At 54.8% G+C, this 15319-nt stretch overlaps 1 protein-coding gene across 10 annotated transcripts in view; it reads left to right on the top strand.

The window, feature by feature from the left end:
• Window positions 1–15319, top strand: part of ARHGEF10L (Rho guanine nucleotide exchange factor 10 like) — a 158208-nt gene that overhangs the window by 95090 nt on the left and 47799 nt on the right. For all 10 annotated transcript variants that reach the window (XR_008620853.2, XM_055097507.2, XM_034956671.3 and 7 more), the window contains 5 exons: window positions 248–429; window positions 3321–3436; window positions 3995–4122; window positions 5633–5733; window positions 13976–14097. Coding sequence is in view for 9 of the 10 variants with exons in the window: in XM_055097507.2 (XP_054953482.1) it covers window positions 248–429; window positions 3321–3436; window positions 3995–4122; window positions 5633–5733; window positions 13976–14097 (649 nt within the window). In the remaining variant the exon portion in view is untranslated. The remainder of the gene's footprint in view (window positions 1–247; window positions 430–3320; window positions 3437–3994; window positions 4123–5632; window positions 5734–13975; window positions 14098–15319) is intronic.

Below are 15319 nucleotides of genomic sequence, written 5' to 3'. Positions count from 1 at the left end.
CTCCAGGGCTCTGGGGCTCTGGGGCTCTGGTGCCATGTGATTCTGGATATGGGGCTGGGGCCTGGGCGCCTGGTGCTTCTACCCTGGCGAGGGCTCCCTGCTCTGCCTGGCTTGGTTTTGGTGTGAGGTCTTGCGCTGGGGCTGCGTGAAGCCTGGCTGAGCTGGTGTGGAGGAGCAATGCCCTGGGCCAGCCCTGGGGCAGGGTGGCTGCGGCCTCTCCAGGGCCTTATCCTCTCTGTTCCAACAGGGGCCAGCTGGAGATCAGCAGCCTGGTGCCCCTGGGGCCCAAGTACGTGGTGAAGTGGAACACGGCGCTGCCCCAGGTGCAGGTGGTGGAGGTGGGCCAGGACGGTGGCACCTATGACAAGGACAATGTGCTCATCCAGCACTCAGGCGCCAAGAAGGCCTCCGCCTCAGGGCAGGCTCAGAGTGAGTACCCCCTCTCTGTGCCCTGCGTTCGTCACCCTCGCCCTCACCAGCCACAGCCTGGGCTGCTCCTACCCAGGCTTGGCCCTGTCTTGGGGACCCCTACATAGGCTGATGGGTGGCTTGGCTAGGAAGCTCTTGCTGGTTTTGCAGCCCCACCCTGGACCAAAATGCAGAGCCATGGCCTCACCTGGGTGTGCGCAGGTGCATCTCCCAATCCACACACTTTGCTCCACCTTCACATTGGCTGCCACACACTCTGTCCTGCTGTGCCAGCTACCTGGCTGCTCTTCCTCCCTCCTCCTACCTGGGCCCCCTCCCTGTCCATCCTCTGCCCATCCCCAGGGCTGATTCTTCCAAATGCAGGTCAGATCAGTGCACGTCATCCCGCCCCAGTGGCTTCCCATTGCCGGTCCTGAGGGTGTCCCACCTGCCTCACTCACCTCCCTCTGCCCCTTCTCTCTGCTGCAGCCATGCCAGCCCCTCTGGGCTCCTGGATGGGCCACGCTCCCTCCCACCACACCCTCTCCAGCCTGTGCCTTTTGCCAAGTACTCTTCTGCCATCCTGTTTTTGTCTCATCTGCTCTTGGCTCAAATGGCACTTCCTCAGAGAAGCCTTTTCTTATGCCCTCATGCTGGGCCAGGTCACCCCTCCTGTGCTCTCGAGACCTCTGGTACATTTTCCCCTTTATGGGTGATTGATCGGTTGATGTCTCTCCTCTCAGCCTGGCTGCAGCCCTGTCCAGGAGCCTAGGGTACGGTGGGCATTAATAAGTGTTCCTTGAATGCATGCAGGATGCTAAATTGCAGCAGAAAGGAACCCTGGTGCCCGAGGCATCTTCTGTGGGTGAGAAAGGCACTGGGGTTTCACTTCCCCCTCTGTCTGCTGTCTGACCCAGGAGGCTGCCTCATGGGCCACCCACAATTCTGGAAATTCTGAGGGAGTGATTGCACCACCTACTCTTGCCGTCTGGGTGCTGGTCCGGGACAGCTGTGCCCACTTCCAGATGCTGTCTCTTTCCTCAGCTCTGCTGGGTAGGAAGAGTCCTCTGCCCCACGTGCCTTCCTCGGAGGCACCTTCTGCCCTGGCTCAACTGCACTCCCTCCCCGCTGCTTGGGGCACAGCGTTCCTTTCTGCTGGTCATGCGGTCTAGCATCCTTCATGCACACCAGGAACGCTTAGGGGATCCCTCCTTCGGTGACAATGATGTGTCTGTGGCCGCATTCCTCAAACCAGAGTCACGTACTGCCAGACCCCTTCGAAAGGGGAAAGAAGTTCTTGTGGAACCCTTCATTATATTGTTATTCAAATATATACAAACGCAAAACTCCCTGTAATCAACTCCTTCTGCTTATAGCCCTTGAAGAACCATAAAACCAAAACCAAATCACAAATTGAATAAAAATAGAGCTACAAAACCATAACATTCAAATTAACAGCATTAATGTAACGTGATGGATGATGTTGTTTTGCTGAAACCAATTTGCTCACAGTGTGGATGTGGCGCAGGCCCTGGTAGAGCAGGTTCCTCTGTGCTTTCGTGCCTGTGCCACAGGGTGCCCTGTGGGGATCTGCGTTTCCCATGAGCTCCCCAGTTTGGGTCACTGCAGAGCCCCTCTGATGTGAGCGCATTGTCCACATCCCAAGCTTCCCATGCTCTTTGCTTGTTACCAGGTGACCATTCAGGTGCCATAGTCCATGGAAGCCTTGATACCAGGCAGCAGAGTGTGGCTTTAAACTCATTCCACACAGGTGACTCAGGATACGCACTTGTTTTTCAGATAATTATCTAAATGAAAACCCCAAATAAGGCCTCCCCTCCACTCCCCTGGGGCTTCATAAGACCTCAGTGTGCAAAACCTCGGCCTAGAGAATACAGTCCAAATTCCTAGCCCAGGGGCCTAGCGTTCAAGGCCTTCCCCATCTGGTCCTCCTGGACCCTCCTGCTCTATCTCTACCTGCCACCCCCTACCCCCATCTCACCCTTACTCCATCTGTATCATCACTGGTGATCTGGGCCCCCTCACCTCATCACTGTCCCACCACACTGATATCGTTCTCCCCACGACCTCCTAACACTCACCATCGTTAACTGACTGCTTCCTCCGCCACTTGTCCTGCCAAGGTCATAAGCTCCGGAAGAATGAGGACCCTGTCTGTCTTGTGTACTGCTGTCTCCAGTCTCTAGCATGGAACCTGGCACATGACAGGTCCTCAGGATGTCTTTGAACAACTTGCTGTTCATGGGCTGCCTCAAGCCACAGTGCCTTTGCACACGCTCTTGTCTTTCTCTCCTGGCAGTGCCCACCACACTTCCAGCCCCATGCAGGCCCCTCCTCTCTCCCAGGCACAGCTTGCTCTTGGTCTTGTGGTCTCATACAGCCCTTTGTACAGACTGACTGTGGCCTGGATCTCAGGTGTTAGATTTTACTCTTGAAAGGATCTGGCTTCCCAGCTAGTCTGGGCACTCTGGTCAGGGTAGGAACTGGATGTTACTTTCTGGAACTCTTTCTGTTTTTTTTGGGCTGGAGTCTTGCTCTGTCACCCAGGCTGGAGTGCAGTGGCGTGATCTTGGCTCACTGCAAGCTCCACCTCCCAGGTTCACGTTATTCTCCTGCCTCAGCCTCCTGAGTAGCTGGTACTACAGGTGCCTGCCACCATGCCCGGCTAATTTTTTTCTTTGTATTTTTTAGTACAGACGGGGTTTCACCGTATTAGCTAGGATGGTCTCGATCTCCTGACCTCGTGATCTGCCTGCCTCGGCCTCCCAAAGTGCTGGGATTACAGGCGTGAGCCACCGTGCCCGGCCTCTGGATCTTTTTTGTTGTGAGCAGATGCTTGGCTTCTTGTTAGCGCCTTCACCTGTGCCTGAGTTGGTCTCTTCTCTGCCCAGATAAGGTGTACCTCGGCCCCCCACGCCTCTTCCAGGAGCTGCAGGACCTGCAGAAGGACCTGGCCGTGGTGGAGCAGATCACGCTTCTCATCAGCACACTGCACGGCACCTACCAGGTACGTGGCCTGGCCTGACCTTTTTGGCCTGAGCTCCCCAGTGTGGGCAGTGCCTGGATTCAGAAAGCTGAGTAGGGAGGGGCTCCTCTCCTGGCCCACGTCCCCGATGTGCTCCTAGCTTCTGAGCTCCCGTTGGCAACTGTCGCTGCTGAAGCTCCATGTCCCTGCCTGGAAGTCTCTTTTGCGGCCGCTGGTTCGGGCGCATCCTCTGGTTTGGGTTGAGTGGAGCCCGGCTGTGGGGCCTTTGTTTGTTCTCTGCACAGTGGCCATTCCGTTATGTGGCCCCTCCTGGGCCTCTACCCAGTGTGGAGGGGAAGCTGGCTGCGACGGCATGTCCCTCTCAGAGGAGGGCTCCAGGTGGGATCTGAGCCCAGGGCTGGGAAGCCTGGGGCATGGCGAGTTGGCCTCCTGCGTGGGGCTAAATGTGCAGCCTCAGTGAGGCTCCAGGACTTCTTCAGTTTCTCTTCCTCTGGGGTGCTGTGATTCCTATAGGATCTGGTGTGGCTTTTGGGGAGCCAGTGTGCTGTGTGGTGACCTCATTGGCCTCCTGAACCCTAGAACCTGAACATGACTGTGGCTCAAGACTGGTGCCTGGCCCTGCAGAGGCTGATGCGGGTGAAGGAGGAAGAGATCCACTCGGCCAACAAGTGCCGTCTCAGGCTCCTGCTTCCTGGGAAACCTGACAAGTGAGAGGAGGGGGTCTTGGAGGGAGGGCTGCTGCCTCTGCTGGGCTTCCAGTGGAGCAGGGGATCCGGAGAGGGTACCTGGAGCCCTCTTATTTGTCGAGATGCCGTGGTGGGAGTGGATATGTAGGCATCGTGGGCCATGTCTGGGATAGCACCTGGCACGTAGTAGGTGCTCATGAAAAGACTGTGGAATGAATGAATGAATGAACACCCTGGTCATGTCCTGGATAAGCCTGGCCCACTGTTAGGATACTCAGACACTCTGCCATTGGTCAGTTCCATTTGCGCTGTGTCCTTTTCAGTCACTTCAGCCTATCTAGGCTCCCAGGCCAGGCCCTGGGTTTCCTCTCTCTGGACCCAGCCTCCCCCCAGCACCACCTTAGCCCCAGAATGCCCATCACAGGAGCTGTGCACAGTAGACCCCAACTGAGGTTTGTGGAACTGATGACAGACATAGCTGCTCAGCCCGGCAGAGACAGGGAACGGGATCTTTCTGGTCCTCCTGAGGCTTTGTAAGTTGGGTCTTTTTATTTCCGTTTTACAGATGAGGAAGGTGAGGCTCAGAGAGTTTCAGGAGAGGCTGAAGGCCACATCGTGAGAGACAGAGCTGGGTCCTGATGAGGTCTGACTCTGAAGCCCAGGCCAGTGCAATGAGGGGGCTCAATGCCCAGGTTTTGGCCTCCAGGGTGGGGTGAAGGTGGGGATAGAGTGTCACAAGCACAGTGGCTGCAAGGAAGAGAAGGTTGGAGCACTATCATTTGAGGTAGGACCATGGGCTCAGTCCCCCAGGGGACCATGTGTAGGAGTCAGCAGCTTTGAATCTGCCGCCTCCCTGTTGAGTGGCCTGTCCGTCTCCCTTCCTCCATCTCCCTTCTCTCTGCCTCTCATTCTCCACGTGCACCCTAGAGGCTTGTGACACTGCCCTGCCCACCTCCCAAAGGGCTGGGAAGGCCCCCACTGCTCTGAGGTGAGAGGACAGCGTGGTGACAACAGCAACCTCTGGTTGCCCCAAGCTGGTGCTTAACCTGATTCATTCATTTCTTCATTCATTCCTGTGTCCACTCAGCAAACATTTACTGAGCAACTGCCCCATGCCAGGTGCTGGGAACAGACCCAAGTGAGACCCATTCCTCCCTCTAGAGGCACGTGGTCAGACATGTAAGGTGTCTAAGACCTGTGGACAGCTGACCGCTGACCAGGTGGAGTCACAGCCTGCAGAGCCTCTGCCGGGCACAAAGCCAGAGGCTCCTGGAGCCAGGCTGGGGAGCGTGGCTCAGCCACCCTGGCCAGGTACCTCCCTCTAGGGGCCATTGTGGGCGGAGGGATTCCTCCCCCAGGGGACCGAGGCTTTGCCAAGCCACTGACCTCTTTGGCCACGTTTTGGGGATGCTCTGACCAGACCTCCTTGATCTCCAGGGCGCGTGGGTTGGAGGAAGTACTACGTGACAGCTGGGGGAGCCTGGCCCTTGTGTGGGTACTCACACATCCACTCTAACCCTTCTCACCACAGGTCCGGCCGCCCCATCAGCTTCATGGTGGTTTTCATCACCCCCAACCCCCTGAGCAAGATTTCCTGGGTCAACAGGTTACATTTGGCCAAAATCGGACTCCGTGAGTATAGCCCCAGGGAGAGTGCCTCAGGGGGCAGGGGTGTGGAACGGGGAGGTTTGGGGTGAGTGAGGGTACAGGATGGGTGTTCAGGGTCAGCGGGGGGCAGGGAGGCTTCTGAGTGGGAGGGAGGTGGTGCGGTGGAGAAACAGCTGGGGCCAGAGCCGGAGGCTCTGCTTTGTGACCCTGGACAAGTCACTTCCCCTCTCTGAGCCTCAGCTTCCCCATCCAGGAATTGATGGAACTTGACAGAAAGTAAATTAGTGGTTGCCAGGGACCTGAGAGGAGAGGGTAATGGAGAATGACTGCTAAGGGTTTTTTGGTGGAGGTGATGAAAATGTTCTAAAATTAGATGGTGGTGATTGCTCAACTCTGTGACTACACCAAAAATCAGTGGCGTGTGCACTTTAAAAGGATGCGTTTTATGGTAACTGGATTATATCTCAATAAAGCTGTTACCCAGAAAAATGATGCAGGTTGGACTATACTGATTCTCAAAGACCAAAGACCTTGTTACTATGTTTTTCTTCCTGTGCACCCCATGGTATGAATACAGATACATAAATGGATATTTACATGCACTTTTCTGAGTATTTTTTGTGCATCTTTTTCATTTCACATTCACAGTAGCCTTAAGAGTTAGGTCTGTTGAGAATCTCTTTTTCCATTGAGGATTCTGAGGCCCAGAGATGTGCGGGGACTTGCCTGAGGTCACACAGAAGGAAGGGGCAGATCTGGGCTGCAGACCTTGGGTGGCCTGACTCCAAAGCCCAGTCTCAATCCCCACCCATTCTGCTTCCTTGGCTTGGCAAGAGTCTGTCTGCAGACTGCATTCATTAAGTTATAATTACTTTACTTGTCCATTTTTTGAGTTGGTGAGAGGCTTATGTCCCCTCCAGACAGAGCTATTATTCCCTATGATGTACTACAGTTCCCATTTGCCGATGCCAGCCAATAGCAGGAACGTTTTTTTATTTTTGTTTCTGGTATGATCTTTCTATAGAGAAGCTTACATTTTCAATAGGTTTTAACACATTTATGGAAGGCCGGGCGCAGTGGCTCACGCCTGTAATCCCAGCACTTTGGGAGGCTGAGGCGGGTGGATCACAAGGTCAGGAGATCGAGACCATCCTGGCTAACATGGTGAAACCCTGTTTCTACTAAAAATACAAAAAATTAGCCTGGCACACGCCTGTAGTCCCAGCTACTCGGGAGGCCAAAGCAGGAGAATTGCTTGAATCCGGGAGTTCGAGTTTGCGGCGAGCCAAGATCATGCCACTGCACTCCAGCCTGGGCAACAGAGCCAGACTCCATCTCTAAAACAAAACAAAACAAAACAAACAAAAAAACATTTCTGGAAAGAAGTCAGGACCTTTGGCTGGGCGCGGTGGCTCGCGCCTGTAATCCTAGCACTTTGGGAGGCCGAGGCGGGCAGATCACCTGAGGTCAGGAGTTCGAGACCATCCTGGCCAACATGGTGAAACCCCATCTCTACTAAAAATACAAAAAAATTAGCCAGGGATGGTGGCGCACGTCTGTAGTCCCAGCTACTCGAGAGGTTGAGGCAGGAGAATCACTTGAACCTAGGAGGTGGACGTTGCAGTGAGCCAAGATCGTGCCACTGTACTCCAGCCTGAGTGATAGAGTGAGACTCCGTCTCAAAAAAAAAAAAAAAAAAAAAGAAAAAAAAGAAAAAAAAAAAAGAAGTTAGGACCTATGTCACTGGTTTTCATTAATTGAAAAAACTGTTGAGACTCTACATAGTTTTGGGCACGGGGGAAGAATAATGACAAAAACAGAGAGATCTCTGCTCTCAAGGAACTTAGATTTATGAAGGGCAGGCAGGTGGACATTAAATGGGGAGCAAATCTGCAAGCAGGTGTTATGCTGTGCAGGGCATAGAGCTGGGCTGGGGCTGCCTTCTGGGGGACCCCTGAGGCGGGGACCTCAGAAGCTGCACAAAGATCTGGTCAGAGTGATCCAGGTATGGGGACAGCAAGTGCAAAGGCCCTGAGGTAGGGACAGAAGGAAGCCCAGAGTGGCCAGCACTGGCAGATGAAGGGGAGGGAGGTAGGTGGGTGTGTTGCGGACAGGTTTTCTGGGAAGCCGGGGAGAGCCGTATGGGATTTGTTCTGGGCATGATGGGAAGCTGTGCATTATAGCATTGAGAGCTGGATAATGTCCCGATCTGATTTTCATTTAAGTGGGTCATTCTGGCTGCTGTGGGGAGAGGGCATGGGAGGGGCAGGTGTGGAGGTGGGGGCAGGAATGGGGAGGGGTTGCCTGTGGAGGAACCTGGACCAGAGGCTTCTACTCAGCCCATCCCTTCTTGGATCCAGTGCTGATATTGCTCTGACCTCAGCTGGATGTTTCTGGGTGACCAGAAGGCCTTTGGAGGGTGCAGAAAGTGTTTTAAGCAGAAGCTGTCCTGTCCCTGGCAGAAGACTTTGGGAATCCTGGCCCTCAGAGAGGCTAATGTGGCTTCCCTGCCCCTTGGGCCATGCACTCCCCTCCCCACCCCATGCATCACTTCCATCCTGAGAAGTGCCCGAGCCCCATGTTACACCTGCTTTAAAGGCAGATGAATGTCCTGTTTGAACCGCATGTGCTTTGCTGCATGGGGCTTGGTGCTGGAGGGATGGGAGATGGCGATTCAGGCAGCCCCAGCTCTTGGCAGCCTGTGAAGATGCTGGGCTGCCTTATCTCCACACAGCTTCACTGCAGCAGAAGTTTTAATGGAAGAAGAGTCATTTGAAATCTTATTTGAATGCCTGGGTTCCCCTGGGGCTTGAATAATTTGTTTCTTTTATTTTGCCAGTATTTTTTTTTTTATCTGCAGTGGCTGGTTTGGGAGGGGACGATAATATGAGCCTGTTAGAAATAGAATATGTTAAAAACATTTATTCACAAAGGCTGTTATTCCTTTATTTTATTTTCTATATCTTCCTCCCTCCCTGACTACAGTGTGTCAGGATCATAATCTGAAGATTGAGAAAGGAGAGGGATGTGGTGGGGGAGCCTGCGATCTGGGAGAGGGGATCAGCTCTGCCCCTTGGAGGGGCAGGGAGCCCTGGGGAATCTGGGGACCCCGTTCAAACCCCAGCATGGCCACCACCATGCCTTGTGGTCCTGGGAAAGGCAGACTCCATCCTGAGACCCAGTTTTCCTATTTGTGAGTTGGACTAGATCTCCAAGGGCCCTGTTGCATTCTTTGGCACACAGGAAGGTTTGAGAGGCAGTAAGGGGTGGTCCTCAGCACCATGGGAAATGGAGTCAGACCATGTGGGTTCCGTTCCCAGCTCTGCCACTGACCAGCTCTGTGATCCCAGCAAACTAACTCTGAGATGCCTTGGATTTTCCACCAGAAAACGGGGAAAATGCCAGTGCCCCCTGCACAGGGCTCTCGTGAAAATGTGGGGAGATGGTGCATGGAAGACGCCTAGACAGCCAGCCCTTGGCACATAGGAGCTGTGAGAGGGGCTCCTAGGTCAAGGAGTGTCTGCATTTCAGATGGGGAATGGCCTTTCTGAGGTCACACGCGATTTAGTACAGGGCCAGGGTATCTTCCTACCTCTTTCTACCGGTTAGGCTCTTGTTGGTAAAAGCTCCAGAACAGGGCTGCAGATGGAAGGTCCCAGAGAAGGAAGAGGTGAGGTAGGGGGCTCCCTCATTTCCCTCCTGTACCCTCCCCCGCCACCACCTGCTCTGCTCACAAAGCTGCATTGCTGCCTCTTACCCTCCCCGGGCCCTTGGAGCTCCTCCCACCCATGGCCCTTCTCATTCTCACCTCTCAAGGGGACATGGGCCTGGCAGGCCATGGCTAATGCCAAACTCTCAGGGACATAACCAGGTGGCCCGAGGCAGTGAGCCTGAGCGCAGGGCTGGGCCCTCCCTTGCTGCCTCTCATTTGGTTTAGTTTTCCGGCCCATAGTCGTCACACTGACGCCAGTATTCCTTCCGGGATGACTCCAGCTGTTGGGTCCTGAGCACAGCCCTGGCAGAGTGTGAAGTGTGTTCTAGACCTCATCATGTCCTTGAACACTCACTGCTGTCCCACAAGCTGGTGCTGGGATCTGCCCACACCCTGCAGCTGGAAGGGATGGGTCTCCTCTCCAGGAGTAGGGCCGAGGGCGTGGCCTTGGAGTCCGACCCTGGTTTTACCCCAGCTGGGAGACTGTGGCTACTTGCTTGGCCTCCCTGGACACCAGTGGCCCTCTCTGTAGGGGACAGGTGGTTGGATAAGATGCCTGCTGAGGTCCAGCCCAGCCTGACATCTGTGGCTGTGGCCAGCAGCATCTCCATGGTGCTGGGGAGGTGTGAGCGGTATCTTGAAGGTGGCTTTAAGTTTGGGAAGTTCGGGAAGAGCAGTAAAGGCACGATACTGGGACTGAGCCCAATAGGAGTCTGGGAGGCAGGTCGGGCTGGAGAAGCAGGGCTGGGCCCGCGGTGGGCTCAGCTGCCCTCAGTAATAGCGACAGTCAGACCATGAGCAGCGAGGACAGTGACCACCATGGCTGCTATTTCCGGAGTGCCTGGTGTCTGCTGGTCGTGATATATATGATTTCCAGTGCTCACACCTCCAGATGGTTGGCGTTCCTTCCCCCATTTTCTAGATGAGGCCACAGGCTCAGAGAGGGTAAGTACTTGGCTCCGTGTCACATAGTGAGTTGGAGACTGAGGTGGGATCTGCCCGGGCCCTTCTAGCAGATCAGAGGGGATTGTTCTGAGGGTGGCGGGGGATCTGCAACCCTGGAGCTGCTCCCTGTGTCCCATGGGGAGCTCTCATGCCCAGGGGGTGTTGGCAAACAGAGCCGGGTGCTAAATAAGCCCCCACTTAGCGTCAACTGGAAATCGCGGTTCTGCAGTCAGTGCCAGTTCTTAATGTCACTTATCCCAAGCGGGCTTTCAATTTTCAGCGACAGCAGCCTTCTAATTTGGTCTCCGCCACTCTGGTTTTGTGACGGGAACAATGGCAGTGGCAGATGGGGAGCAACGACTCCATTTTCTTGTAACGTCCCCAGTCGCAGGCAGGGAAGGCACCATCTGGAAGGAGAAGGTCAGATCATTTAAAAAAATACGTATGAATAAATTGCCAGGACTTGATGGGCTGTGGGTGTTCGGGGAGGAAAGAGAGGAGCTGAGCTCTGGGCGCCCTGGTGACGGGGGCTAGGGCGGGGAGACGCTCGCTCACCCAGCTCCTGCAGGTTGTGGGGTGAGGAATTGGGGGTCCAGACCAGAGCTCTTGGCTGGTAGAGGTGAGGGTCTGCTTGACTGTAAGTTCCTTGAGAGCAGGGACAAGCTCTCAAATCTGGCCTATCTTTATTTGCTGCCCAGGGGCTTGTCCAAGAGGCAGCATGGCGAGCCCTGGCACACTAGCAGAGGCTAGGAGAGCCGTGCTGCCCCGGGACAAGGTGCGTCGCAGGCACCGTGCAAGGCGCCCCCGTGGGTTAGTTCCTTGGCATCTGGATCTTCCCCTGCCTTCCCCTTTCCTCTGCTGGCCAGCGTGGAGTGCGGATGGAAGGACGTATCTCCCGTGATGGCTGTGAGGATGCAGTGAGGCAGTGTGGCAACTGTGAGGTGCGGGGCACGTAGAGGTGTCTGTTATGGCAACGTGCGTGCCCTGTGTGGTCGTGCCCTTTCCCTGAGGGTCTCTCATGTAGGCCTTTCCTCCCTGGTGGCAGGGATCAGGTCTTACATGACTCTGTTTCCAGGGCCCAGCAGGGTAGAGGACCAGACATGGAGGATGCCTCTGGGCCCATTTCGGGAATGAGTTCACCGCTCAGTGACTCAGGCCGGAGGGTGTGAGCCCGCCGGGTGCTGGCGCCTTCACATCATCAAGCCTGACATTTGGGAATGTCTTTCACTTCTCAAATAGCATCCTCACCTGCCACCTCATTCCAGCTCCTCTTGCTGTGCCAGCATTCAGGTGCCACCTCTCTCGGGCAGTGACGGCATGAGGGCTGCTCTCAGGGTGGTCCTTCCTCACTCATGTCCAGCCCTTCTCTCTGACCCGGCAGGATCTCTTTGATGAAAGCGAGTCAGATTAACGTTCATGTCGTGGGTACATCTGACAAACCTGGAAAATGAGGCTCTGAGAAAAGAGACTTTTTGTTCATGTCCCTAAATGTAGTGATGGTCTGTGGTGGGTCCAGCCCTGCGTGGGTGGGTTGGGTGAGGTGTAGAAGGAAATAGGGTGGGAGGTTTCGGCCTTCATAGAACACTGGCATGGTGGGGGAGCGCCTACCTCCATGTGCACACACACGCACGCGTGCACACGTGCACATGTGCACACAACAAAGGAAGAAGAGCCACACTGGTGGAGGAGCAGGGAGTAGCTGTGAGAGGTGTGATACCCTCCAATGGGCTGAGACGACAGGTGGTAGAGGCCAGGGCATGGAGACATGGGCGGTGCAGGCCTCTCTGAGAAGGAGAGGAGCCAGCCCTGGGAAGGTGAGGGGCAGCGTTCCGGACAGCGGGAACCTCCGGGCCCGTCCCAGCGAGGTTGCTGAGCACAGTCCAGCACGGTGGAGCTGGTGGCCGAGGGAGGAGGCTGGGGAGGGAAGGGACCTTCGCAGCTCTTCCAGGAGAGTTTGGATCCTATTCTGGGCGGACTGGGACTCCACTGATGTTTCCAAGCAGGGGAACGGCGAGGCCAGATGTAAGTTTTAGCAGGATGGGCCTGGCTGCCGAGCAAAGATGACTGTAGTGTCGGGGGGCCCCAGTGTGGCTGGCGGGAACTCTCCGGCTGACCTGGCCCCTCCTAGGGGAGGGGCAGGCTCCGGCTGCCTGCGACAGAGCTAATCTAGCATCACCGTGCCCACAGGCCTCTGCGACGGAGCATCAGCGGGTGCGGTTGCTGAAGGCTGCCTGGTTTAGTCCAGAGAATTCAGTCTTGGGTGTCAGATCTAGGCCTGAATCTAGGTGCTGCCCCCTAGCCATGGCTGTGGCCTGGCCACGTTACTAAATCCCTGAGTGCCAGTGTCATCCTCTGTGGAGTGAAAATAATGATTCTGGCTGTGCTCAGCGATTGTGAAGACTAAGCCAGGGCATAGACGGTGGCGCTCAGTGTGGTGCCTGATGTATGGGTGCATAGTAGGTGGTGTCTTCATCACGCTTATCCCTGCTGTGGGCTTGCTGGAAGGGAGTCCTCATAGGGAGTGTAAAGAAGGAAGGGATCCTCCGCAGGGAGAATTCTTCAGGACAGACGGTGGTTTATTCCTCCCTCCTTCCTTTTATTCATTCTTTCCAGCCATGTTTTCCGAGCACTCGCTATGTGCCTTGCAGTGTGCTGGTGTCAGGGGACAGTGGTGAATGAGACAGTGCAGACCCCCACTGACTACAGCTTTGATATTAGAGACTTATGGAAATGGACCACGGATGATTTTATATCATTATGAAGGCTGCGAGGAAAGTAAGACAGGGTCTTTAGAGTGATTCCTGAGAGAAGGGGCCACTGTAGTCAGGGTGGTCAGGGAGGACTTCTCAGAGGAGGGGACATGTGAGCAGAGCCCCGAGCCATGTAAAGGAGCCTCCACAGAGAACGAGGTTTAGCAGATGCTCTTTAGCATGGTGACCTCCTGTGGTGAGTCCTGGGTCTGGGGTCGGGTTAGGCATCTGTACTTGTAACGGGTCCCTGGGAGCTTTGAGGCCCAGCTAGGGTGGGTGAACTGGAGGCAGGCGGCTTCCTAATTTCAGGGTTGTCTTGAAGGAAGCAGGAGTGTGATTCTTCTGCATTTCCATCACCACCATGGTCAAGTGTGAGTGCCGCAATGGCGACCTCCTGTCCTCTGATCGTTCATGGTCTGTCTCCTACTCTGCAACAGAAATTCAAGGCAACAGGGGTCTGGACTCTGTTCAGCATCTTAACATTTTTAAAAAACCCTTTTACGTCTATTATTTCATTTGGTCCTCACAACAACCACAGGATGAAGGCATTTCTAGCATTCCTATTTTCTAGGCAAAGAAATTGAGGCTCAGAGAGTTGGGGTGACTGGCACAGGGTTGTTCAGCAGTAGGGTGGTCAAGCTGGGACCTTGTTTTTCAACTCCCTGCCTGAGACCCTGGCCACGGCATCACTCCTGAGGCTGGATTTCATCTCAGTCCGGCAGGAGTAGGGTGGGGAGTGACTGGATGGGGCCAGGCTTCTGGGGCCTGCAGTGGCTCCCTGGGGCTTGGAGGGCTCCTCATGGCCCGGTTGGTCCTTGGACTCTGACCAGCTCTACCCACCTCCTTCCTCTTGCTGTAGGGGAGGAGAACCAGCCAGGCTGGCTATGCCCGGATGAGGACAAGAAGAGCAAAGCCCCGTTCTGGTGCCCGATCCTGGCCTGCTGCATCCCTGCCTTCTCCTCCCGGGCACTCAGCCTGCAGGTGAGTGGAGCGGATCTTGCTGAGCCGACCTCGAAGGTGGCTGCGGCTCCCCCTCGCCTGGGAGAACCAGAGTTTCCAGGGAGCGCCCACAGCAGGGAAGGCTCAGGTTCCAGCTGTGGCTTCTAAATTCTTACTGACAGATTTGGTCAAGCCTTTTTGTTGCTTCGGGAATCAGCTTTCCCACCACAAAAATGGAGGCGAACGACCACTGTGGGTCAAGTGAATGGAAAATTCCATTATTTTGAGATAATAAACAGCAATGATCTCATCTGTTGATGGCATGGCTCCAGATCATGCCGAAGCGGCTGTGCCAGCCACTGTGGGTTGGGTGCTTTGTGGTCCGCCAGGCGGGAGCCGGCTTTGGCGCAGGCATTGCCCTCATCATGGGATGCTCCAGCACCATCAGGCCTCCCGTGTATTGAGCACCTGCTGTGCCCCCTGGTTCTTTCCTGCTATTCTCTTATTTTAATATCTATAAGAACCTTGCGAGTAGATGTTTCTCTATCCAATTCACAGATAAGGAAACTAAGGCTAAGACAGGTGCTATGATTTTCCAAAAAGGACATAGCTAGTAAGAATTTGAACCTTGCCCTGCCTGATCATAACACCCAGGGTCTTAACCGTGAGGATGTTCAGCCTTCACAGGTTACCTGCCCTTATACCCTGTCCTAGCTCGCCCTCCATCTGGAGCAATTACTGCCTCCCCTTTCCCAGGGAGATGAGGTCATCTCAGCTCCAGGGATAGGAGCACCAGTTGGGGACCCAGGCCCAGATTGGTGAGCCCCAAGAGATGCGCCGATTGGGCTGTAGACTGGGGATCTAAACAGCTGAAAGAACAAATCCTTGAGATATGAGTTCATTTGTTCACTTGTCCATTCTGCATGCAATTTTCTGAGTTCCTGTTGTGTGCTAGACCCTGGGAATACAGTGGTGACTAAGACATAGAAGGTCCCAACCCTTATGTAGCTTTGAATCCTAGCAGGGAGAGAGAGAGGCAAAACCCCAGCAAGCCAAAGGAAATAGAAAAGAGTGAGGTGTGTAATAAAGACATCGGGGCCACAATAGATACGTGGGTGGGTTGAGGTTCAGAGATGGCCTCTTGGAGGAGGTGGCATTTAAACTGAGAACTGAATGGCGAGAAGGATTCAGCCCAGGGATGGGAACAATATTCCCAGTAGACAAACCCACACAGAGGGTGCAGCAGGAACAGTGGGGGAAGCCA

Source organism: Pan paniscus, chromosome 1 (genome assembly GCF_029289425.2).
Source record: "Pan paniscus chromosome 1, NHGRI_mPanPan1-v2.0_pri, whole genome shotgun sequence".
NCBI lineage: Eukaryota > Metazoa > Chordata > Mammalia > Primates > Hominidae > Pan > Pan paniscus.
This window is presented reverse-complemented; position numbering and strand designations above follow the sequence as displayed.